The sequence below is a fragment of the Onychostoma macrolepis genome, chromosome 11 (genome assembly GCF_012432095.1).
Source record: "Onychostoma macrolepis isolate SWU-2019 chromosome 11, ASM1243209v1, whole genome shotgun sequence".
NCBI lineage: Eukaryota > Metazoa > Chordata > Actinopteri > Cypriniformes > Cyprinidae > Onychostoma > Onychostoma macrolepis.
The window spans coordinates 3,231,702-3,256,523 of record NC_081165.1 but is presented as its reverse complement, the minus strand read 5'-3'; the positions used below and the strand labels follow the sequence as shown (position 1 = coordinate 3,256,523).

The following is a 24,822-nucleotide window of genomic DNA, read 5'->3' as shown; positions in this document are numbered from 1 at the left end:
TAATTTGTTTGTTTAGTTTACAAAGTTTGTAATTAAACAAAAACGTTCCCTGTTTTGAGGACTGTTGCTGGTCCCCTTTTCAGTTTTACTTCTGAGCAGATGTGTGGGAATGCATGTTTGTTGAATATTCTCTCCTGTGGGATAATAAGCTTGTTCGCTGATTTTTTTCCTCATCACTGACATCAGACTTCACAGCGGCGCGCGTTCAGGGAGCGCGCTCGACTTTCAGAGCCAGAGACAGTTCATCTGTGCTCCGCTTCTTCACTCGGCTGCTTCTCAGCGGAATAACACACGGTGAGTGCTGCTCTTATACTCGTTCTCAAGCTTTAAAGAATATGTTATATCGTGTTTGTTTGCGCAAATATTTTGACGGAACATTAATTCGCTCGGGGGTTTCTGTTATGATTCACGATCATAGCAAAAAGATAACTTTTGCCTCTTCTTCCTTTTCTATCCTTATTACCTTTTAAGTGTGTGTTTCATTTGTATTATTTTAAAATCTGAAATTATGGTTCTCATAAAAAACTGTATGGATAACAGCTTTCTTTTAAAACTTGACAATTAAGATAAGCATTGTCACGTTTGTCTATGCAGGATACACCCCGTAAGCAATCGCTATCTCTTCATACTTTTTATAAGCAATTTCCTTTTTTTCATAAAATGTCCATGTTATTTTATGAGGAGGATGTATGAGAGTGCGTCTGTGCGCGCGCACCTGTGAGTGCACAAGCTTGATCATATCTTGATGTTCATAATTGTGTGTCTTGAATTGAGTGGGCAGCTGAGTTTGAAAGCATGCAATTATATCTGAATTTCAATTAGTCTCCAAATAAGGCTCTTTCTCTTTCTGCACGCACAAAGAACTATCTTTTTTTTTTTTTTTAGAAATAAAAAGAATGTAAAATCATATAGTAATAACCTGTTAAGTAAGTTGCATTATCACATGCAGTGTGTGTGTGTTTGTGTGTATATATATATATTAAAAAAAAATAAATAAAGGTGCTTAAAAAGTTCTTCACAGCGATGCCATAGAAGAACCATTTTTGGTTCCACAAAGATCAGATTCAGTCAAAGGCTCTTTAAAGAACCATCTCTTTCTTACCTTTTTAAAATCTGAAGAACCTTCTTTCGCCACAAAGAACCTTTTGTGAAACAGATGATAAAGGTTCTTTATGGAACCATTTAGACAAAAAAGGTTCTTCTGTGGTATCGTGAAGCACCTTTATTTTTAAGTGTGTATAAGTTAAATAATTTTACAGTCAAATATTGTTGCAATTATTCATTTGATCATTTATTTATTTGTCCTTTATTTGGCCACAGTTGCTGGAATGTGGTTAGTTTTTTTTAACTTTAAGTCATCATGTGGTCTTCTATTGTGTTATTGTCAGTCCATTTTATGGTAATAAACAGATTTTAATAGATCAAATAATTAACATGATATAATTGAATGACATGTACAGTTAGGTACTGCAACATATACAGGAACAAAAATGCCATCCAGTAATACTTTACCTTAAATTTTATAACCACAGATTGCAGGTTTCTTCAGTAAATGTAACAAAATAATTGTTTACAGTCCTGCAAAACTGTGATTCTGTGACTTGAAGATTGTTTTAGATGCATTTTTTTTCTAGCCTCAGTAACGGCCTGTATTGTCATACTAACACAGCTGCGCAGCTCGTAAATATTCTTATTATTAATATGATATTCTTGGTCATACTTTCCATCATTTAGTACAAATTTTTTTTTTTTTTTACTTAAATGTTTTCAGCATTAGTGTACCTAAAGTGGTGCTTGGTATTTTCCAAATGTGTGTTCTAATTACAGAGCCACACTCCTAAAGAATATTTTTAAAGATGATACTTTATTGATCATGCCATACAGTGGTATCAAGACATTGACTGCACAATGCTGAATGAATGTCAAAGAAGTCTGAATGACCTTCTGCTGATTCTTGCTACAGGGCGATTGTTAAAAGAGAGCAGACGCTCCAAATGTAGACCATCCCTAAAACACTTCCAATCGTTTCGGCTATTAAGAGACCCCAAAGCAGATCAATAAAGACCTTTGTGTGATTTGTTCTCCAGCCTCCATCTCCTGCTGGCTAACTGGGAATCAGTCTGGAGACAGCTGGTCTATTGCTTAACAAATGAGACACTGTCTTTCTCTCCCGCTTATCTTGTACGGAAACTGCTTTGACTCAACAGAGACGTTTCCGTGTGGACTAGTTTTACGGTTGATGTCATATGGTGTGGTTCTCCACGTTCCCTTCTTTTTGTTGTCTTCACACCTCACAACATGCCTATAAAGACTGCGCGCCCGCTCAGTATGTGTGCTTGTGCGTCTGACAGTGTTTTTGGGACAGGATGAAGGAGGTTTCCCTGCTGTGAGGATGAGGAGCATTCTGCCAGGATGCTCAGCTTGAAGATAAGGAGACACATTGCAGGGAGCCAGTTGTGATACTGCGAAACAAAAGCGATATTTGATGGAGCACCACATGTGTTGTAAGCAGTCACACTGGAGAGAGGATCTCTCTCTATCTTTCCCTCAGCTCTCTTGGCACCAGATGGATCCTCCTTATGGCAGTTTTAACACTTAGCCTGTTGTTACACGTTTTGTGTCCTTGACACTTTTAGAGCTGCCAAAACGAACAATGTGAGGTGTGAAATTGCTGAAACTGTTTGTCAAGAGATGGGTGCTCTCATTTGTGTAGATGGGTTTATTTCCATCTTTTGAAGCAGTCTTTTGTTTGATTTTTGTCATTTTAGGAGGCTGCCTGATGTGAAATCTTAATGTTTCATCCAGCCTTATCTCAGATTCTCAGAGCAAGATTGGAACGATGCAATTTGCAAAGCTAAGCACTTGTTTATTCCCTCTGATTGATCTTAGTCACATATAATGTGCTTATACAGACTGACACACCAGCAGTGCGATATCTGACTTCCATTAAAAAGAAATTGTGACAAAGCAATACCCTTTACCTGAACGGAGTATGACATTGTGCTTATGATATTTGTACAACATTGATACTATTGGTGCCTGTTTTTCTGTCTTACCACATTTAGTCCAAAGATTATGGTTGATTTGATACTAAAGTTTTGAAACACTATCTGTTCCTGTGCCTCAGTATTGATACTAAATCAATATCTCAATACAAAATGACAGTAGGTAAACTGTTAAATATGCATGGCAATGGACACAATTACAAATCTAATGATTTAAATGCTGTCATATAGCTAGGCAGATTAATAATTCAATAAACAATTAGCTCAAATTAGACAGAAGGCCAAACTCCAGCATTTGCTTTCATGTCCTTTCACTTTGCATGAAGTGCTGAACTGTGCTAAACAGAAGCTTATTGGTAGCAACGTGCTAACATGAAATCAAATATAAGTCAAGTCACCCATGTTCTTTGCCTGAGGAGTGCTGTTTGTAAGATGCTGCCTTATTAGACAGCAAGGCGGCTCTCTTGTAACAGAATATCTTTGATGCTTCTCAATAGTGCTACCCTTTCTTGATGGCTATGATTGTCTTCGTGGTCCTGCAGATTTGGTGGGTGTGAAATTTTGTGGGTGTAAATCAGCCGTGGCCAGCATCCCCTCATATTATTTGGAGAGCAGCTAATTGCTTCTACACACCAAACATGACCCGATCCTTAACATCATAACTAAGGTAGACCTACATATGATTCCTGGAATAGAAAGTAATTAGAGTTAGCTGATATCGACTGAGAACATTTTTCTCTGTGCCCCGTATGTGGTCTGTACTCGCCTCATTCAGCATCAGAAAACTCACAGAACTATATAACCTTCTTAGATCTTCCAGTTGAGAAAGTATGTATAGAGAAAAAGCTTCAACCTTTCATCCTGTTGAAAAGCTTTTTTTTTTTTTTGTTCTTCTGCTTTCTGGAGGTAGCAGGGGTGCAACAGATGGCTTATGAAGCCCCAGATCTCAGCAGGAGGAGATGTTGAAGACCTCACAGTGGAAGCTCTCCCTCCTCTTGAGATGTCAGTGAGTTCATTAGTGAGCTCCACATTCCTTTCAAACTTTTTCACAATATCATCCAAGTCGCTTGTGGAGGCTTTTATCAGTTATTCACACAGTAGTAGGATCTGAAGTTTCTGAACACCATGTTGTGCTCACACATACCCTCTGTGGTAACTCCACCGCCTCGCTGTTTTCTTTCTGGGATTTTTTTAAAATTCTCTTTCTGGGTCTGGGTCTCGTTTTCTTTTGCTGAATTTCCAGCGCCATGCTGGGCTCCATGTTGTGACCCTTTGCTGAATATCTTATATCATCTAAATTTGCCTGCTGTTATTCCACAAACAGCAGAAGTACTACCACATGAATCCACGGAGACCTCTGGCTATACTTCTATGTGTTGTATCTCATATGTATGTGCCTGACACTGAAGCTTTGTGATTTGTTTTTGTGATACTACAGAGGACTATCTGTTGGTTATTAGAATGTGCTTCCAGGATGTGTATTTGATTATTTATGTTGGATGGACTGGAAATAGCAAAGAAATTAAATTTTAAAAATATATTCAATATATACTTTAGCTTAGTGATTTTTAACAATCTTTTTTGTCAGCTGAACACTTTTGAACTGAAATATTTACTTGATCTATACACTGGAGATTTTATGGTAATATTTTAATAAGTTAATTATTCACATGTTCAAGATTTTTTTAATGCCAGTCACATGACATGCAAGTAAAAGAAATAAATGATTTCAAGCGTTTTATTTAAATGTTTACAATTATTTATTTTAATTTTAAATTTTATGATTTAAAGAATTATTAGCTTTTCATCAACTCACACATCACTATTATTATTAAGCATCACTATTGCTCATACTTAGGGTGATATGAACATTTAACTATTAACTGGTAACATTTACGCTCATATAACTACTAAGTAATAATAACGGCTAAAGTGGACATGATATCTCAAATCCTGTTATATTTTTGGTAACAAACTGGCAGCTGTGGTTTCCAGAAATTCTGTTAAAAGATATGGTGACAATGCTTCAGGTATTACAGGATGCTATATTGGTGCCTGTGTATTTTACAACTTTAAATAATTGTTTAATAACACTTTTAAACAGGGAAGACATACTCACTATTAAATAAGAGTTTTCACTGAACAAACTCCTAATGTGTTGCTTATTAGTTAATAAGGTAGTTGTTAAGTTTAGGTGTGGGGTAAAGGATCTAAAGTATTGTCATACAAAATAAGGCATCAATATGTGCTTTATAAGTACTACACAACCAATATGCTAGTGCTTAAAAGAAACTAGTTAATAGAACTGGTCCTTAAAATAAAGTTACCTTTTTTTTTTTTTTTTTTTTATTTGGACCAGCAGCGTCCTAGCAACCACCCTGAACGACCACATAACAACATGATAATAAACACCCAGAACACCTAACCATAGTAGCATGGTACTGTATAAGCCACTCAGAACACCTTAGGATAGTAACACACTTGTAATCACAAAAACACAGTGGTATGTTCTGGGTAAATACATACAGCATTCTCCTGAAAAGATATAAAAAAAATCAGCAGTAATTATTAGTACTGAGCTATTTCTTACTGTCACAGTAAAAATTAATGTTGCAGATTTATCAAAAAATCTATATTTACTCTCTTGTTTTGATAAAGGACTTTTCAAAATCTAGAAATCACATTTTGATAAACAGCCAGAACAAATAGGCAACATTTTAGCCAATGGCTGTATTATTGATTTTGCACAGCCCAGCATCTTTATAAATCATGCACTGGACACATTAGGTTCCCCACCCCCCTCTTGTCATCTCACGGTCAGCATCTCACCTTAAGCCTGAGCCCTGGGCATATTGCCATGTCATGCCAGATGTTGTATATGTTATCCATGGCTCCTATTTAAACAGTGTGTGGTCTTTGTGGGTGAGGTCATATTAAGCCCAGCAGGGTGCACGGCTCCCAGACTTCATTTCATCCCATCATTCAGCTCCCTCAAAGCTCCACCTGTTAGTCACATGACAGTAGGCGGTTTTTGTATGGGATCAGCATGAACTCAAATCACCCAGAGCCTTCATTTATAAAGACTTTTCAGGAATCTTAGAAGCTTCCAAACATTTTGGTTTGTTTGTTTATCGTTTACACTGTTTTTTGGTATCTTTACTGTTGTTTTTTGTGTGGTGGATGAGAGACTAATGAACTACTAACGAACACACTTGTCATACTAACAAAGTCTACGGGGGAGTGCTTATACTGAATAGAGACCAGCAATTGTGTGGAGACTAAAGCTCAGCGGTCGCTCTAAACTCTCTCCGGTTGTGAAAAGCGCACAGTGCATACAACAGACTGATACCGCCCAAAGCAGTCAGTATGTGTCCCAAATGAAGCGCCTGCAATCTTGATACAAATTTCCTCCTGCAGGAGTTTTGCTATACCCAGCCTCATATGCAATTTCCTTCGCTCAGTCTTTGTGGATGGGTTCTGGGTTCTTAAATAGCCCACAATAAAGTCCCCTAGCTAGCAATCCTACACAACGATCTCTGCAGGGTGTGAGTTGCATTTGTGTGTCTGTGGCTGATAAGGCTGGTCCAACTATCGACCCACACAAGCTCAATACCCCATCCCCATTGATTTATCATACGCTGTTGTCTTCACAGAGCGGAATGGCTGCCTGAGCAGGTTGCCAGGTTGATGAACTACCCCCGCCCACATTAAAGAAAGTCTCAGAGAGACCTAAATACGTTAATGCTGACACCAACACAATGTAAGCACACACCCCTAAGCCCATAAAAGCATGGGCAATAACTCAATACAAGCACTAATTGATACTAATGCTAATGGTAGCACTTACACAATGCTAAAACCTGTATGTACACTGCCATATCTCTGGATGAGAGTACGTAGCAAAGAATGGTGGTAGAAAGTTGTCCTAAATCGCTTTGTGCGCATGCAAGACATTTTTGAATCTGATTGCGAAAGTGAAAGATGGATAATATAAACCATGGCATATCAAACGCTCCTCATTACCGCCCAGTTGTACCAAACCCTTCTCATTAAATTCTGCTTTATTTCATTGAGCTTGATTCATTACCTAAATCACAGCACTGAGATACCAATTATAAGGCAATAATGGTGAGAGATGGAGCTGCAATTTAAGTTTTGCCATCTTAATGTGCTCTCCAGTTGCAAAGGCAATGAAGAGTAATGTTCTCCTCTGATAATTTTACTTGCATCTTAAAGGCGGCAATAAGAATTTTGGATGTACTGTACGGAATCAGGATGATCCTTTATTCATCCAACCCAAATGAATTATAGGTGTACTCATTCATTTCCTATTGAGTAAATTTTGCATATAAAGAAATAGTACTTTTGTAAAATACATGATGCACACTCGCATATCCAGTCCAGTCATATCTAGAATGTTGAGATTAAGTAATCTGATGTCTGAGGTACTATACTATTAATTCAAATAATAATAATAATAATTTTACATTCTGAGTGGAGAAGTAAAATGTTGCTGTAACATCAATTAAACAAGCAGTGACATACAAAATATTTGGTCCATAAAACAGCTACATAGCCTCAATCTGACATGATCGGAAGAGAGCTTTTGGCAAAGCTCTGCAATTCAGAAGACAGCCATGCACCAGAATGAAACGTATGTTAAAAATGTGAAAGATGTTCCATTTGTGAAACGTAAACAATAGATATAAGATAAAACTGGATGTGGACTGGACTTAAATAGAAAGTAATTCATTGAAAATTCATTATTTGTTTTGAAGTTATTTTTCTGTGCCTTCTAAATAAGAGCTTCAGGTACATATCTAGTAGATATCTTCTCAATTTACATCTAATGCATGAATTGGCCTAAACAGTTTTACAACCTACAAGGAATCTTTTAGCGCAAAGTGATTTTCATTTGGAATAAAATGGCAGTTGGGCAGTTTTATATTTCTTGCTCTTTTTCTCACTTCCCGATAACATTCACAGGTATACATTTTATCAGTTCATGCATTCCCTGGGAATCAAACCCATGATACTGGCATTTCTTGCACCTTGATTTACTCTTTGAGCATGGTTATCACTAGTGGAAATCTGGTTTGGTCACACAAGCCTGAAAACTCATAAACTGGCTAAATTATTATTTTCTGGTTTCATTGCAATGCCTAATCTACAATATACAAAATGCATATAAATGTTATTACTGCAGACATTCTTGTAAATACAATGACTTGATGCCATCAAGAATAGCCTTGCTCCATCATTATAAACATGACAAATCATCAGAAATCTAAAGACATCTTATATGTAAAATTAGCATGTTTGTATCAGTAACACTGGTGCAAGTCTTAAATGCAAGGATGGATGTTTGCTGTTTGAGGTAACGTGAGCAGCTCTCGGGGACAAAAGACAAAGTAAAGGGGCTAGATTTACTGAGGGGAGCATCTGAGGATGAGAGCAGACCTCGGATGATCAAAGTAAGACCCATGTCACTGATTTGCATGGTGAGATGCATGGTGAGAACCTCCTCATAAGCTTAACTTTGATATACCACCTGAGGAAAGATTCTTCCTTTGGATCCTCTAATGCTTGGCCTATGGGAATCCAAACCTGATATTTAGTCTGGCAAGTTTTCTTAACACATTTAGGTTGCCTTTGAGCTCTTGTTTATTTCATGTCAAAGCAAAGACATTATTTAAATATGAAAGTATATTTCTGGGTGTAACGTGATGCTCTGGTTTGTAATGTCCTGGTTTAAAATTCAAAAGTTTCCTTGAAAGTCTTTGAAAGTTTGTCAGATTTTTTCAGTTTTTATTAATTTAAATTTAGCTAGCTAACTAAGATATGTTTTAATAAACATTATTATCAGGGCATATTGGCTATAATATCCAAACTTTTATGTCTTGGATACATGGTCAAACAGTGAGTTGCAAACTGGATGTTATAAATGGTCTGTCTATCTGCCAGTGTGTAAATGATTGTTAACCTATTAATTTATTCAATAATATATTAAAAATGTAATTCATACATACACCAAAAATACTTTTTACATGATGAGCATGTTTTAAATTTTTGAAATAATAGTAATGATTTTTTCTTAATATTTGAAATATGAATGAAATTTAAGTATTCATAATATTGCCAAATGAATGTGGTGCAACAAAGAAACGGTTCAACCAACAGAAAAAAAGGAAATGATATCAAAGAGGAACCCAGCAGACCCTCATGGCTGTGTACTAAGTTCTATAAGTATCAAATCATTTACAACCACACTAACCATAGTTCTTGTTGTAAAATGTCGTCACACTTTAGTATAGGGACCAATTCTCTCTATTAACTACTTGCTTATTGGCATGCATATTACTAGCATATTGGCTGCTTAGTAGTAGTTATAAAGCATATATTCTGCATGGCCATATTCTACGTCCCTTAAAGGGTTACTCCATCCCAAAATTAAAATTTTGTCATTAATCACTCGTTCCAAACCTGTAAAAGCTTCGTTCGTCTTTGGAACACAATTTAAGATATTTTGGATGAAAACCGGGAGGCTTGTGACTGTCCCATTGACTACCAAGTAATTAACACTGTGAAGGCTCAGAAAAGTATGAAAGACATCGTCAAAATAGTCCATCTGCCATCAGTGGTTCAATCTGAATTTTATGAAGTGACGAGAACACTTTGTGCGAGAAAAAAACTTTTTTCAACTTTTTCTTCTCCGTGACACTTCCTGCAAGCGCGTTCATGAATTCACAAGCAGCGCCTTCCAGGTTCCCTATCTGAAGACTGCGCTAGCAGGTCACGCCACATGCGTTGTGTGTGATCTGAGGCGCACTCGTCTGAGGCATGTTTCTAGAGCCCTGCATTTCAACCCGGGCCCAATGGGCCACAACTTTTTTACGGCCCTAGGGCTTGGCTTCGGGCCAATTTTCATGGCATAATTCAGACGCGGGCCGGGCCTCGGGCCCGTTTTCGGCTTCTCCTTATTTTTATATTTTTATAAGAAAAAAATTGCCGTGCTGGTGAAAAAACAACACAAGACCATGCTACCGCGACTTTCAAGAGCGGCTCGACGGTGTTTATTGTTTATATGAGTTCTGCGTTCAAATGCATGCAATAGGCTAAAGCTTGCCGCAAATCCCCAGCAAAAGTAATTACCATGAATGAGGGAAATAGTAAGGAGATATTTGAATTATTTACTTTTAATTAATTAAAACTAGTGTTTTCTGAGTCCACGTCGCAAGGATGAAGTTGCCGATCCTGACTCGCCATCTCCTCATTAGACGCACCTTTAGAGAGAAGTGCATCTTTATAGATTATGATGAAAGAGTTTTTGTTTTTGATATGTTTTATTTCGTTAAGTAGTAATTTAAAGCTTTCTATAGATATATTTATTATGTCTGTGACTGTGAGTTTCGGTTCACCATTGTGGAGCGCTCCTGTTCAAGACGAGACGGCAGAAAGCGCATCATGTTTGTTTTCTTTGTTTTATAAAAGCACAATGTTTTGTTGATATTATGAGTGCACACAAATAAAAGTAGACCATTTACAGTTCCGAATGATGTATTACTCTTACCTTTATGAGCAAAAATGACGGCGTATCCACTGAAAAAAATACAAGTGATCGCGCTGGCGCCTCCATGTCCTGCAAAGCGCGCTTTAGCTTTCACTCTCTGCACAAACTATTGAATACAGCTCACATTTATCTAGGTTTAACGTTTAAACATTGTTATATGCTTGAACTGTTTTATACCTATAGATTTTATTTTAGGCAAGTCGTGATGATTTGAGAAGGCTAAATTGATCAAACATAGGCTACACTGACTGGTCGTTTCTTTAAAAAACAAAAACTTATAACAAACAAAAAATGCTCCAAAGGTTTTTCTAAATTAACTTAATAAAAAAACGAAACGAAATATAATCACTTTGCCATTACATACAAAACTGAACTATTTTAATAGCTGAAACAGTAGTATAAGCTGTTTTGGGAGAAGGGGAAAAAAATACGGGCTCGGGTCGGACTCGGGCCGGTAATTCTGATAAGCTGTCGGCAGGGCTGGACTGGGACAAAAAATCGGCCCTGCCATTTTTTGGTCCTGGTGGCCCACCACCATATATATATATATATATATATATATATATATATATATATACATACACTACCATTCAAAAGTGATTGAACAGCAAGATTTTGAATGTTTTTTTAAAGAATTCTCTTCTGCTCACCAAGCCTGCATTTATTTTATCCAAATTACAGCAAAAACAGTAATATTGTGAAATATTTTTACTATTTAAAATAACTGTTTTCTATTTGAATACATTTTAAAATGTAATTTATTCCTGTGATCAAAGCTGAATTTTCAGCATCATTATTCCAGTCACATTATTGTTCAGAAATCATTCAAATATTCTGATTAGCTGCTCAAAATACATTTATTATTATTATGTTGAAAACAGCTGAGTATAATTTTTTTTCAGGTTTCTTTGATGAATAGAAAGTTCAGAAGAACAGGATTTATCTGAAATAGAAATCTTTTGTAACATTATAAATGTCTTTATCATCATTTTTGATCAATTTAAAGCATCCTTGCTAAATAAAAGTATTAATTTCCATAATTTCTTTCCCAAAAAACAAAACAAAAATTATGCTGACTCTAATCTTTTGAATGGTGTATTGTATAATGTTACAAAAGCATTTTTATTTCAGATAAATGTTGATCTTTGGATCTTTCTTTTCATCAAAGAATCCATTAATAATAATAAATATTATAATATTAAAAATAAATATTAATATTAATAAAAAATAAATAATAAATAGAAAATACATCTTTGATCACAGGAATAAATTACATTTTAAAATATATTCAAATAGAAAGCAGTTATTTTAAATAGTAAAAATGTTTCACAATATTACTGTTTTTGCTGTATTTTGGATAAAATAAATGCAGGCTTGGTGAGCAGAAAATAATTCTTTAAAAAAACATTCAAAATCTTACTGTTCAATAACTCTTGACTGGTAGCGTAGATATGTATCATTGCATCTAGTTGTTTTGGATAATAAAAAAAACGTCAGGTTTTTTTTTATTTAAATCTAGATTTATTCGCATTGGCCCATGGAAACCTCTATGAACACACTTGACATGACTTGGCCAAAAAATCATGGTGGACGAATTTACGTTTTATTAAAAAGTGTTTGCGTATTCTGCACTAATGGCGCGTGCACACAGGATAGATGCCTGCCTCCGTTGCGAGTCCCTATCAAGCACTTTACCGATTCAGCTGCTCTCCTCTCCTCCTGGCTCTTTGGCCCGTATCACTCACCGCAGAGCAAGCCTGTTCTTGATAAAGCTGCAGTGAAAACGTGGGAAAAGCCGACGAGAAAGTTGGGGTGAAGCGTTCTTTATATAGGCGGAGCAAAACACTCTGTCTATAGCGCATTGTGATTGGGTGGTTTACGCCGTCAATACAGGAGACAAACCAATGGGCCACTGGCTGCTCGTAGTCCCTGCGTGATGGTCCTTGGCAAAAAAAAAAATAATAATTCTGTCGGCCCACCGGGAAAATGCCCGGTATGCCCGATTACCAGTCCAGCCCTGGCTGTCGAACAAGGGCCGGGCTAGGGCCTGAGTGTCTTGGGCCTGGGCCGGGCTAGGGCCTATATTTGAGGCCCGTGCAGGGCTCTACGTGTTTTGTCGGTATGCTTGTGGCTTGATTTGTAGAGGCCAGCGTACAGACAGAGAACCCGGAAGGAGCTGCTCGTGAACTCATTAACGCGCTTGCAGGAAGTGTCACGGAGGAGAAGAAAAAGTTGAATAAAATCGATTTTTTTCTTTTTTTGTGCACAAAAAGTGTTCTCGTCGCTCCATAAAATTCAGATGGAACCACTGATGGCAGATGGACAATTTTGATGATGTCTTTCATACTTTTCTGGGCCTTCACAGTGTTAATTACTTGGCAGTCAATGGGACAGTCACAAGCTTCCCGGTTTTTAGTGATTAATGACAAAATTTTCATTTTGGGGTGGAGGAATAATCCCACCCAATAATCCCACCCAAGTTTATTGAGGCAAAAGTCGTAGTTAATAGTTAGTTAACAGTGAGAAATGGACCTTAAAATAAAGTGTGACCTAAATGTCATGTTTTATTGATGTATAGGAATTAATTATGATATATGAAAAAAAAAAATTAATAAGCATTTCTCAAAATAATAATAAAGGTGTGTACACTTACATGTATTCAAAGTGCAAAAGTGTAAAAGTCTGACCTGATCTTGCCCTAAACAACAGGTGGCGCTGTGTTTGAAGATGGCAGCTCCCGGCTTTTGTCGTCTCTTGGCTGTGCTCCTCATCACACTGTCCCACACCTCGTACAGCTCTGAGATCCCATCTGAAAATGCCAAAAGGAGTCTGACCCGGTCTTCCACCTCTGACTCCAAGCAAGACCAAGATATGGGACTTCTGGGTGGCAGCCAACGACGGAGACACTGGCCACGTAAAGACAGGGATAGTGTTGGGCTTCACTCGCAAAGGCCACTGGATCGAGCGGAGGATGATGGGACAAGTCTGGAGGGTCTGAGCCCTGTAAGGCTGGAGATGGGGCCTGGGGACAGTATGAGGACGGAGGTTCATGAGGAGGTGAGGGGGCCTGCTCATATGCGGCGGGGAAATCATCCACCGGAGGGAGAGTTCAGTCGTAAAGGCAGGAGACATGGCCATGGGCATCAGGCTGATCACAGAAAGCAGGGAGGCAAAAGAGACAAAGGTCGAGCTAAAGGTAATTGAGATTTGCTGAATTTTTTACTTAGGTAATATGAGTCATTGCAATTTGCAATAGGGTAAGCATTTTATTTCATAAGAAATCATCCCCCATATTTCTGTTTGCTTAAACATCTTTGCAAAAATCACACTGGTGCCAATGGCAATAGTTGTTTTTTAAAGGTTCAGTCTTTACAAGAACCAACTAAGACCTCTTTTGGTTATCACAAAAAAATGGCTAATCACTAAAAATGGAAAGAATTTTTACTTTTACAAAAGTTTGTTTCAAAAGCTAAACCTTTGGCAAAAAACTGCAGGTAGTCTTTTAAGCAGTGTTGGGCAGTAACTAGTTACTAGTAATTTAGTTACTGTAATAATATTACTTTTTGCAGTAACTAGTAGTGTAACTAATTACTAATAAGATTTCAGTAATAATATTAGAGTTACTTTTCATAAAACAGCTTAGTTACATAGTTACTTTTGATGCCTCAACCCCACTGATTTGAAATCTAACAATCAAATAATTCCTAGATTTATTTTCATAATTTTCATGACTCGCACATGCATGTAATGTCCCCAGTGCAGCATGCAAGCTTGGAATAGCTTACATTCAGCAGATAGAAATATTGCATTATATTGATTTTGTCAGGAAAAAAGATCTGTTGTGTAAGTTGTGGCTTTAGTTTACTCTGGCATTACATCCCTCTGATCAGCATGTGGTACATTATATTAATATAATTACAAATATTTTTGGAAAATTAAACAGTTTCTTACAAACTCATGTCATTTGATAAAATACATAACGAAATTTAATCGCATATGGGTAACGGAAAAATTACTTCAAGCTACACATGACAATTAATGACATGAATACAACACTTCTACTTGAATGTCACTATCAATCACTATTGAGTGTTTGTAATAACTTCTGACTGCGATCCAATGTGGATTTTGGTCAAATGATGAGGCAGAAATATGTTGTTAGTAACATTCTAGAATAATTTTATCTGGAAGATACACAGTTATAACTTCTGTGGGGCATGAAGAAAAAGTAATGTAACTAGTAGTGTAACTAATTACTGTTGCCAGAAAGTAATAAGTAAAGTAACAATATTACTTTTGAAAGGAGTTACTAGTAATGAGTAATATATTACATTCTTTGAGTAACTAGCCCAACACTGCTTTTAAGTCTATTTAGTTGACAACAGGTTTATAAACACTTCTCGTTAGTAATCTGAAAAAATGCTAAAATGTGTGTGTGAACATTTATATTTATATATATATATATATATATATATATATATATATATATATATATATATATATATATATATAAATTTTGGCAATTATGTAAATATAAATAAACAGTGCCATGCTTCACTCTGAAAAATGCACTGCATCAGACTAAATTGCATCCTTTCATTTATTAATCACACTAAGCCATAACGAAATTTAAGTTTTATTTCAATACGTGTACAGACCTATTGTTCAATCTCTGCATTTTTTTCATACATTGAAAGCTTATAGTGACTGTCGAGTTAGCCAATGTTTGTGTACTACATTTAAAGTCAGCTGAAGCTGTATGCAAGAATGGCCAAAAAGTTGTTGTCCACAGGAATGACACACAACATGTAATTACACACTTAAGTGGTAATATAGCACCTAAAACTACTTTCATGATGCTTTTTGGAGCTTGGCAGCACCTTTTCACAATATTCTATGACTATTTAAAGAGCAGATATTCTTCTAAATGTCTTATTTATGGGTAACAATTTACAATAAGGTGTCGTTTGTTAACATTAGTTAATGTATTAACTAACATGAACAAACAATGAACAATGCATTTATTACACTATTTATTAATCTTTGTTAATGTTAATGAAAATACAGTTGTTCATTGTTTGTTCATGTTAGTTCACAGTGCATTAACTAATGTTAACAAACACAACTTGTGATTTTAATAATGCATTATTGAAATTAACATTAACTAAGATTAATAAATGCTGTAGAAGTATTGTTCATTCTTAGTTCATGTTTACTAATGTTGTTAACTAATGAACCTTATTGTAAAGTGTTACCCATTAATGTTCCACAGAAGAAAGAAACTCTAGTTTGGAACAACACAAGAAAGTAAATGATGACAGAATTCTTTTTTTTTTGGGGTGAAGTTTATTCATTTATATTTGCAGAGTAACATATCTAAACTTTCCCTGCTTACTGGCAGGTAGATATAGAATATTTATCCCAAATAATTTCAAATTTAAGCACACATCCAGCTTCAAACCACATTCGAAGAACAAGGACTATGTACTGTATGTAGGCCTGTTACATACACTGCTTGGTTCAATAGTCTAATTTGCTGATTTGGTGCTCAGTTATTAAAAATGGTTCTTAATATGGTTCTTAAATGTCAAAAACAGCATGATTCTTTGATTAATATAAAGTAAAAAAACAGCATTTTCTTGAAATAAATATCTAAAAGTGTTTGAATGGTAGTGTATCACAGCTTTCTGTTTCAACGTTGATAATAATCAGAAACGTTTGTTGAGCGGCAAATCAGCATATTATAATGATTTCTGAAAGGTCATGTGACACTGAAGACTGTAGTAATGATGCTGAAAATTCAGCTTTACTGCAGGAATATATGAAAAAAATGACACATTTCAAAGTATATGTAAAAGATGTTATTTTAAATTGTAATAATATTTCACAGTTTTACTGTTTTTACTGTTTTGGTCAAATAAATGCAGCCTTAATTGGCAAGCATAAGAGACTTAATCATAATATTCTAAACTTTTGATCAGTAGTGTATATAGTACACTGTATAGAATTAAATATATTTAACAATAAAGCCCTGAGATGTTCAATAGGCCTATGGAGTAGAGTAACAATGGGTTCGTTTCTGTGTCTATAAGTAGCCATATAAGATGTTTGCCAGGTCTAAACTACGAATGCTAATTTTATTAAAGACCGACCATAGTTTCTCTCTCTTTTTCTCCTAGGGGATCTCTATGACCCTGAACCAGAATTAGGCTCCTTGTTGAAGGATATGAATGCATTTGAGGATGGTTTTTACACCTCCCCGCCCAATCACGACAATGCCCCACTCACTGAAGCTCCCTCCCCTCTCTTTCCCATTTTGGTAACCACGGCAATCAACGAGCATCCCCCAACACTGTCCCCAGCCTCCACCAAACCCCAGGTACCCTGGCAAGCAGAAGCGTCCTTGAATATGAAGGTCTGTTGTGTTGCTCAGAGTGTTTAGTTTTCTAAGATGCTGTTATTCCTCTCATATACACAGAGGACTGTGTACAAAAGCATTTTTGCATTGTTTTGCCTGGATTCCTTTTTTTTTTTGTTAAACATTTCACCAGCATCCTGATTTTATTGTTAGAAATACATAGTCTGTGGCATCACTCTTGGGACGTTTTGCTGCTTTCAGACTACGTTAAACTGCCTTGAGTCTTTTTCCACTCTGTCATTTTGTTGTTAGATCCCAGAATGAACATCTTCATTTGAACCGCACACTGTGGCAGATATAGATACTGAAATGCTGTTTGGAGCCAGTAGTGGAGGTACTTGTCATCCTTGTGGTGTGCAGCGCTTCATCACACAGATTTATTTACCTGTGCTTCTTTGCCGTACTTATTACTGAGTGCCGCCCGGGGCTGGATCATACACGAGTAAAATTACCCAGCTCGCTTTGCACTAGGGAGGAGGTGGAGGAGGGGAGCTGTCACCAGAGCGAGTGAGGGGTGAGATGTCGCTCGCCCATCCTCCTGCTCCTCTTTTTCACAGCCATCTGTTCTGCTCCATTCTCCTCCCTGGATATCTTTTTACCACTCCCCGTATATATTCAAATTCTCTTGAGAGGCATCACTAGGCCTGGATACTGATATTAATAAAAACTACATTTGCATTTCCTTAAGGAAATGCAAACGCTTACAAGGCAGCAAAAGAATAGTGTTTTAAAAAATAATCCAGAAGGGAAAGTAAGCTGCCAGAATGAGACACACAGAGAGATGAGCATAAGCTGATACTGGTGAAAATATTATGATTTAAGTCAATACGTGATTTCCAAATTTCAATCTTAAGTAGATTAAATCTTGAGGAATCATTTATTTTATTTTATTTTTTATTTAGAATACCACAACAATAATGGTCTTTTTATTGAAATTAAATAAATAAATGGATTTTTGGGAAATAAAGAAAAAGAAAGAAGAACAGTGAAAGAACAAGAAAAATATTTTTTTTGTAAAGTAATCAAATTGAACTGTTTTAAAATAATAATTTTATTTCAAAATATTCACCCATGCAATCTGTTTTGTGTGCATAATGTGTTGAAAATAGAGAAATGCTTCGTGCCTTCTCACATTCAGTTGTGAATTACACGAATCACATAAATGCCTATATTTTCAATTCACAACTGCAAAATTTGACAATAAAGTGAAGCAGTTGCATTGCCAGTGGTTACAGACCTGTATGCCAGTGCACCCACTCATGGTGAATTAACAGAGGTGGGATAGATACTATTGTTTATTTTTTTTATAAACACCAGAAAAAATAACAATATAAGAGCAAAACACTGTTAAGTCTGTCAAATCTTGTGGTGCTTCTGGCTGTAAGTAGCACCTGAAACAGTTAAATGATATGTAAAAAAATTTTTTTTCATCTTTCGGCGACTATGGTGTGAGACATCTCGGAAATTTAACAAGAAATGCTGTTGCTCAGATACAAGCAAAAGACATGCTTGAAGAAACACATTTTATTACATCTTGATGAACAGACAGAACAAATCTGTGAAAGCTGCATGTTTGAGAAGCTCAGATGCACAAGGTGCAAATCATGTCAATACACCAAAATAACCACATCAGGAGGCCTTTTTGCATGTAGTTCACTTTAAAACTTTGGTGTGGTTTGGAAAATGGTGTGAAGGTGCACATTATTTTGATGTTTATTTTCATAAATCCAAATATTGGCCTTGTATTTGTATTTAACATTAAGGTTAACAAAATGCTGGTAAAATTGGGCATTCACCAGCTAATGAGGTTAGTGTGCAAAACAATTAGTTTATTTATTTATTTATTATTTATTTATATTTTTTTATTGTTGTTATTTTTTTGCCCTGTTTCCAACTTTATAAGTCGATTTTGTTCAAGTGGTTCAGGCTGAATTAATTGCAGAAAAATGATGTCGAAGAAAAAGACGAAATGCTAAAGAATTTCAAAACAGTATTGCATTGCAAGCACTATAATGCCAAATGGTATACAAGTATGTGTTAGTGGTATGGCTACAGACAGCTTGTGTCATTGGAGAATTGAGACTAACACACAAACCCCCAGCTGCTACTCAAATGCTGTGGTTTGCAGTTGAATGACTTAAAGTACTGTGGACAGTTCTAATTAGGCTTCGATCACTAACAGCCTTAGATAAAGAAATACAAAGACAGATCTTCAGTTTGCACTTAATCTAACTGCCATTCCTCTAGTAGATCAGCTGTAGTCTTTAGAGGCAATCTATACAGCTATCCATCTATCTCTACTACTCCATCTAGTTTAATTGTAAGGTATATTTTGATCATGAAATAAAATTTCAAGAGGGAAACTGAGAGAATGTGGTATCTTGATGGCATGTCATAAATGATCCAGGTCTCAAATGTGATGCAAATGCAATTATTGTATTGCTGAGGGAATGAGCAGCAGAAGTCAGTTATTACTCTGGTTAGATTCTCTCTGTCCTTCTCCTCTCCAGTCATTCATTCAACTCCCAGAAGAGCACCGTTCTTAATGCTGTTCACTTGCACTGCGTCAGTGCCGCTGCTGCTCCAGCCGCTGGCAAAGACACAGACTCTACAGGAGCTCACACACATATCAGCATGTGATGCCAGAAGCTTTAGAGTGCAGACTTCAGTGTATACACATCTAGGAGCCAGATTTACTAAAAGCTTGCACCAGTGCAAACCCTCTTTTGTTGGTGTAAAACTACAGTCAGGATTTGCTAAAGACATGCAGTGAAAAATTTGCAATGAAGTCATTTTTTTGTGGCTGATTTTAGGAAAATAGATGTGAGGAGAGTATTTAAATGAATTAAATATTGTGTTCAATATTTAATTCAAGTTCACTGCGTCTGTGTTCTTTAATTTGCGCAATGTCACTAGATCACTTGCAGAACTTGCCACTCCCATCAGTGCTCATATGGGATTGCAGTCTAACGCTAAATTGCCTTGTTTAGAAAATCTAGTTCTTTTAGAACACAAAAGCATATTTTGAATGTTCATACAGCTCTATTTAGGGTTTCAATGGACACTGAAAATCCAAGGGAATTTCAGGGAATTTTAGAATTGGGATTTGCAGTCATGGATATTGTATGTGAAGACTGTCAATCCAGGTCTACTTTTATTACTTGCACACTGATTTTGTAGAGTTTCTTTCTTTCTTTCTTGCTTTCTTACATTTATTTTTTTTAGTGCTTTTCACAGTACATAAAATTTCAAAGCAGCTTTACGGAAAATGCATGTTTCAGTGTTAGAGTGTCTTTGGGATCTAATAAATATGGGGACCATTTCCTTAAATTCCTTACATCTGCTTTAATCTTTCTAACACTTGTATTATGCTGAAGTTCTAAAATTATGTAAAAATTGACCCTAGGTGGATTTAACACAATTAACTAAAATTCACACTATAAATTACAGCGATACAATTATAATAAAAAAGAAAACAATAAGGCTTAGTTAAACAGACAAAATGATGCTATCCTTCCACATCATCAGCTTGTGATTGTAATGGTTATGACATATGGATAATATTTGTCAGTCTTGTAAGTCATCTGAAGTCCTCACATGTAAGGCTGGACCCAAATTGGAGTTGGTGCAACATCAGGAAGGGCATCTTAAGATAGAAACCAGAAAGCAAAATGATTAGCATAACTGCTGTGCATGTTATTTTAGACAAAGATGATGTGAATTTGTTACACATCTCATAATACAGAATTCCAGTTATGTCTAATGAGTATTTTGAATGCTTGACTAAAAAGATGTCTTTAATCTACACTGAAACTTAGAGTGTGTCTGAGTGCCGACCATATCAGGAAGGCTGTTCCAGAGTTGAGAAGCCAAATGTGAAAAAGCTTCTATAGTGGACTTTGATATCCTAGTGTTTTGTGACCTTAAAGAGCATGATGGATTGCAATAAGATGCAATGTAGCCAGTCTAGAGACGATAAAATTGGTGTGATAAGATTATATTTTCTTGACCTGGCAAGAACACTAGGAGCTGCATTTTGAATCAGCTTGTTTACGGATGCAGGGCAGGCACTTTGCAGTGCACTACAATAATCTGGTCATTAATGCATGGAGTAGCTTTTCTGCATCAGAAACAGATAATGTTCTGTAACTTGGCATTGTTTCAAAGGTGGAAGAAGGCTGTTTTGGTAACATGGAAAATGTGATTTTCAAAAAGCAATTTGCTCTCCAATATAACACCTAGATCTTTAATTATAAAGCGTGGAGTAGTATTTTGGTCTGATGACTAATAAAATGACCGGTCATCGAACCTTTCATGTCTTTCATACACTTGTATTTTAAAAAAATATTTGAAAATTGGACATTAAGAACCCTTTAAATTGGAATAATGGTGTGAGGCCAGGGCAGTTAATTGTTAATTAATATCAACATGATATCAACATTAAGCCTATTAATGGTTTTAAATGTTGTTATGCAATATTTATCAGTGTACATTATTTCAAAAATAAAATATAATTTTTTTTATCAAAATATAATAACTTTCTCCACCTCTAAAGCTTCCAAAGCTGTGCATAAGGTGAAACACAATATAGTTGTACGCAGCAATTACAGGGACAAGCACAGACTACATTCCACTAAATGCAATGCCAGACAAAGTCAGTCTCAACAGAGGAACAATCTCAAGATCATCCCGTCTGGGATTTGAATTTATAAACTGTAGTTATAAGCCCAGAGCTTTATCGATTGTGATGGCATAACTGCATATTGCTTTTTGAATTATGAAGATGACCAGAAGGTGGCGCTGTCACTAAACTTGGCCTATGTGACGCTTCTTCTGACTGTGTGTGAGCCAGGACAAGCAAAATATGTCACTTCACAGAAGTTAGAATTCTGGATACTATTTAGTATCCTTAAGAATTTCTTAGCTGTATTTTAGTGTTGTTAGTACAGCTATCCTGTAATATAAATCAATGCATAGTTGTTATATCACAGGTTTTGAATTAGCACCTTGCTTAAAAGTGATGTCAAGTGGATCACCCAGAATAAACCTGTCTAAAACCATATTTTCAATCTGTCTCATTCAGAAGTCGGGTCGAGGGAAGGCTCAAGGGGAGGTGATGCCGACTCTGGACATGACCCTCTTTGACTGGACTGATTATGAGGATATGAAGCCTGTAGACACTTGGCCATCCAACAAAAGAAAAGGTATGAAAGTACATTCTCAAATCTAATCAATAACAGTGGTTTTACAATCTGTCAGATTTGTTTCCTGCAGCAGGTTTTTTTTTTTTTTGATTTTCTTTTCAGATATGTTTTGAGATAACTCTGTTTTCAGAGTGTTTAGACCAAGATATATTGAAAGATCTGGATAAATATTTGATTATAAGATCAGATGTAGTTCTCCCAGATCTTTAAACCTCTAAACGTAAATAATTTGCAAACTCACAGCTGATTTCTGAATAAAGGATTTCATAGGAGGCCTGTGTCTGTCTGTTTCCCCAATAAAGATAAACGTCGTGGCAAAAACAAGAGTAATGGGAACGCAACGCTTGATACTGATGTCATTGACCCATGTGACCATCATCTCGACTGTCTCCCTGGTCAGTGCACCGCTATGATTGTTTTTATATTACGGTTATCAAAGGAATAGTTCACCCAAACATTACAAATCTGACATTATTTACTTTTCATCATGTTGTACCAAACCTGTATGATTTTCTTTTTTCCATGGAACACAGAAGGTACATTAAAAATAAAAAAAAAGTCTTCTGGGCACATTCATGAGCGAATGAGATTTACACTTTGAGTCTGATCTTTTCAATCTGAATATTTCCTTCACAAATCTGATTGGGGTTCAGTGACATAACTCTCTGCCTAACTAGTATGATGTGTCGTTGAATAAGTTACCCAGCTACTCAAACCGTGGTAACATTGTCCAAACCACATTGATTTAGTCAGGAACATGTCTGGGTCATTTCACCAATAAATCAAAGGAAAAGAAAAAAAAAGAAATTGTATTTTGCTTTGTACTTTTGTACTATTAGGAGTTTTTACATTACATCAAGGCACGAAAAAGCTCTCTTCTAAAATTTCTTCCATATATATATTTTATCCTAACCTGCTGTGACAAAAAATAAACATTTCTAAGTTTGTATTATGACGGAATATATAATATCTCCTGCATATAAGCTTGCTTTTTTTGCTCAAGTGCATTAAATGCACATGTCATATGCTTCTAACCACAAGTTAGCTGAACAGTAGTTTCAACCACAACATACACAGTACGATGATGTTTGCAAAAGTTTGTTGGAACAATGGTTTCAGGAATTGATGAACTAAAACACTATAATATAGCCCTTCTATAGAAAAGAGTAGCCTTTCTTTCTTTCTTTTTCCCAAAATACACTTTCTGTGTTTCACAGTAGAAAAAGTCATACTGAGTTAGAATGATATGAGGATGAGTAAATGATGACAGAATTTACTTTCTTTTTTTTGTTTTTCTCAGTTAACTGTTTAATTAATATATGTATTAGCAAGAAATACTATAAAATACTTACATTTGTGGTTTATCTTGTTGTGCTACAACCAGGTTCCTGTTGTGACCTGAGAGAACATGAGTGCAAACCTCACAATCGCGGCCTAAACAACAAGTGTTATGATGACTGCATGTGTGAGGAGGGTGGGTACAACTTTTTTGGTTTCCTTAGAAGGTAACATTCTAGAGCGATACAAAGAAGAAAAAAAATATAGAAATAAATCTCATAAAACCTGTCTGGGAACATTATTTATTCACTAATAAAGAAAGAAAGAAAGAAAAAGAAATGCAAAACTGAAATTGTTTATTTTTTATAAATGTTTATTTTTAGAAATATAAAGGTTTTTTTTTTTTTTTTTACATTACATCAGGGCCCTAACCTGGGAAAATGTAATAAACGAAACATAATAAATGAATAAATGTGAATGTAAACTTCTTTAGGTCTGCGTTGTTATGCCAAGTTCCACCGCAAGAGGAGAGTGACCCGAAGACGGGGCCGCTGTGTGGAGCCAGAATCAGCCAACAGCAACCAAGGAGCCTTCATCACCATCTGACATATAGAGAGATTCCCCATGACTGATGATGGACTGAGCTTTGAAGAATGTGGGTCAACGTTAAACGTCCTCAGCCCACAGTATAAATGTACATACACTGTTCATCTACCTGTCAGGGTTGTGCACCATTCAGAATTAAATTTAGAATGGCTTTTAAATTCTTGAATTTGAATTGAGGTAGCAATCAGTATACAGAATTGTAATTTGAAACAGAAAGTAGAACTTTATTTTTCAGTTTGAATTAACCATGAATGTTGTCACATGCACAACATACGGGATAATTTCTAGAAACACTTGATGATATTAATAATAACATTTTGAAATGCCACCTAAAAAAAATTTATAAATCAAGTTACTTTTTGGACCATGGAATTAATCAAAGCCAACTAATGGACCAATTAATTTTCTAATATACTTTTATTATTAGTACACTTGTGTGGATAAGCTCAATATATTATGTAATTGATAGATTCAAATTTGGTCAGTATGTATTTTTATTGAGCTGTCAAACGATTAATCGCATCCAAAATATATATATTTTTGACATAATATATGAGTGTGTACTGTGTATATTTATTTTATATATATATATATATATATATATATATATATATATATATATATATAAATACAAACACATGCATGTATATATTTAAGAAAAATGTTATGTTTATATATTAAATATATTTATATATAATATAAAATATAAGAATATAAATATATACATGTATATACATGTAA

General features: G+C 35.7%; 2 protein-coding genes across 7 annotated transcripts in view; both read left to right on the top strand.

The window, feature by feature from the left end:
• Positions 1–183: 183 nt before the first annotated feature.
• draxina (dorsal inhibitory axon guidance protein a) lies at positions 184–24,636 on the top strand. Of its 5 annotated transcripts, none has more exons than XM_058790448.1 (9): positions 276–294; positions 2,769–3,672; positions 3,916–4,011; positions 13,285–13,771; positions 16,755–16,990; positions 22,077–22,197; positions 22,500–22,592; positions 23,582–23,671; positions 23,969–24,636. In XM_058790448.1, the coding sequence occupies exons 3-9, from the start codon at positions 3,937–3,939 to the stop codon at positions 24,079–24,081; spliced, it is 1,215 nt and encodes a 404-aa protein (XP_058646431.1). In that variant the 5' UTR covers positions 276–294; positions 2,769–3,672; positions 3,916–3,936; the 3' UTR covers positions 24,082–24,636. The 5 variants fall into 5 exon arrangements, with proteins under 5 accessions (XP_058646434.1, XP_058646431.1, XP_058646433.1 ...); XM_058790450.1 differs by having other exon boundaries at positions 3,912–4,007; XM_058790449.1 differs by having other exon boundaries at positions 3,912–4,011; positions 16,755–16,954.
• Positions 24,088–24,822, top strand: part of agtrap (angiotensin II receptor-associated protein) — a 15,969-nt gene continuing 15,234 nt past the window's right edge. Inside the window, exon 1 of one of the 2 annotated variants that reach the window (XM_058790454.1) lies at positions 24,088–24,169. The gene's annotated coding sequence lies outside the window, so the exon portion shown is untranslated. The remainder of the gene's footprint in view (positions 24,170–24,822) is intronic. The other variant, XM_058790453.1, reaches the window with a different exon arrangement.

Bases quoted from the DNA above. Each gene is read 5' to 3' on its own strand.
- draxina (XM_058790448.1), top strand. From the start codon at position 3,937: ATGAAGCCCCAGATCTCAGCAGGAGGAGATGTTGAAGACCTCACAGTG. The intron at 22,198-22,499 runs GTATGAAAGTAC...TCCCCAATAAAG, and splicing joins GCCATCCAACAAAAGAAAAG to ATAAACGTCGTGGCAAAAAC. The intron at 22,593-23,581 runs GTCAGTGCACCG...TGCTACAACCAG, and splicing joins TCATCTCGACTGTCTCCCTG to GTTCCTGTTGTGACCTGAGA.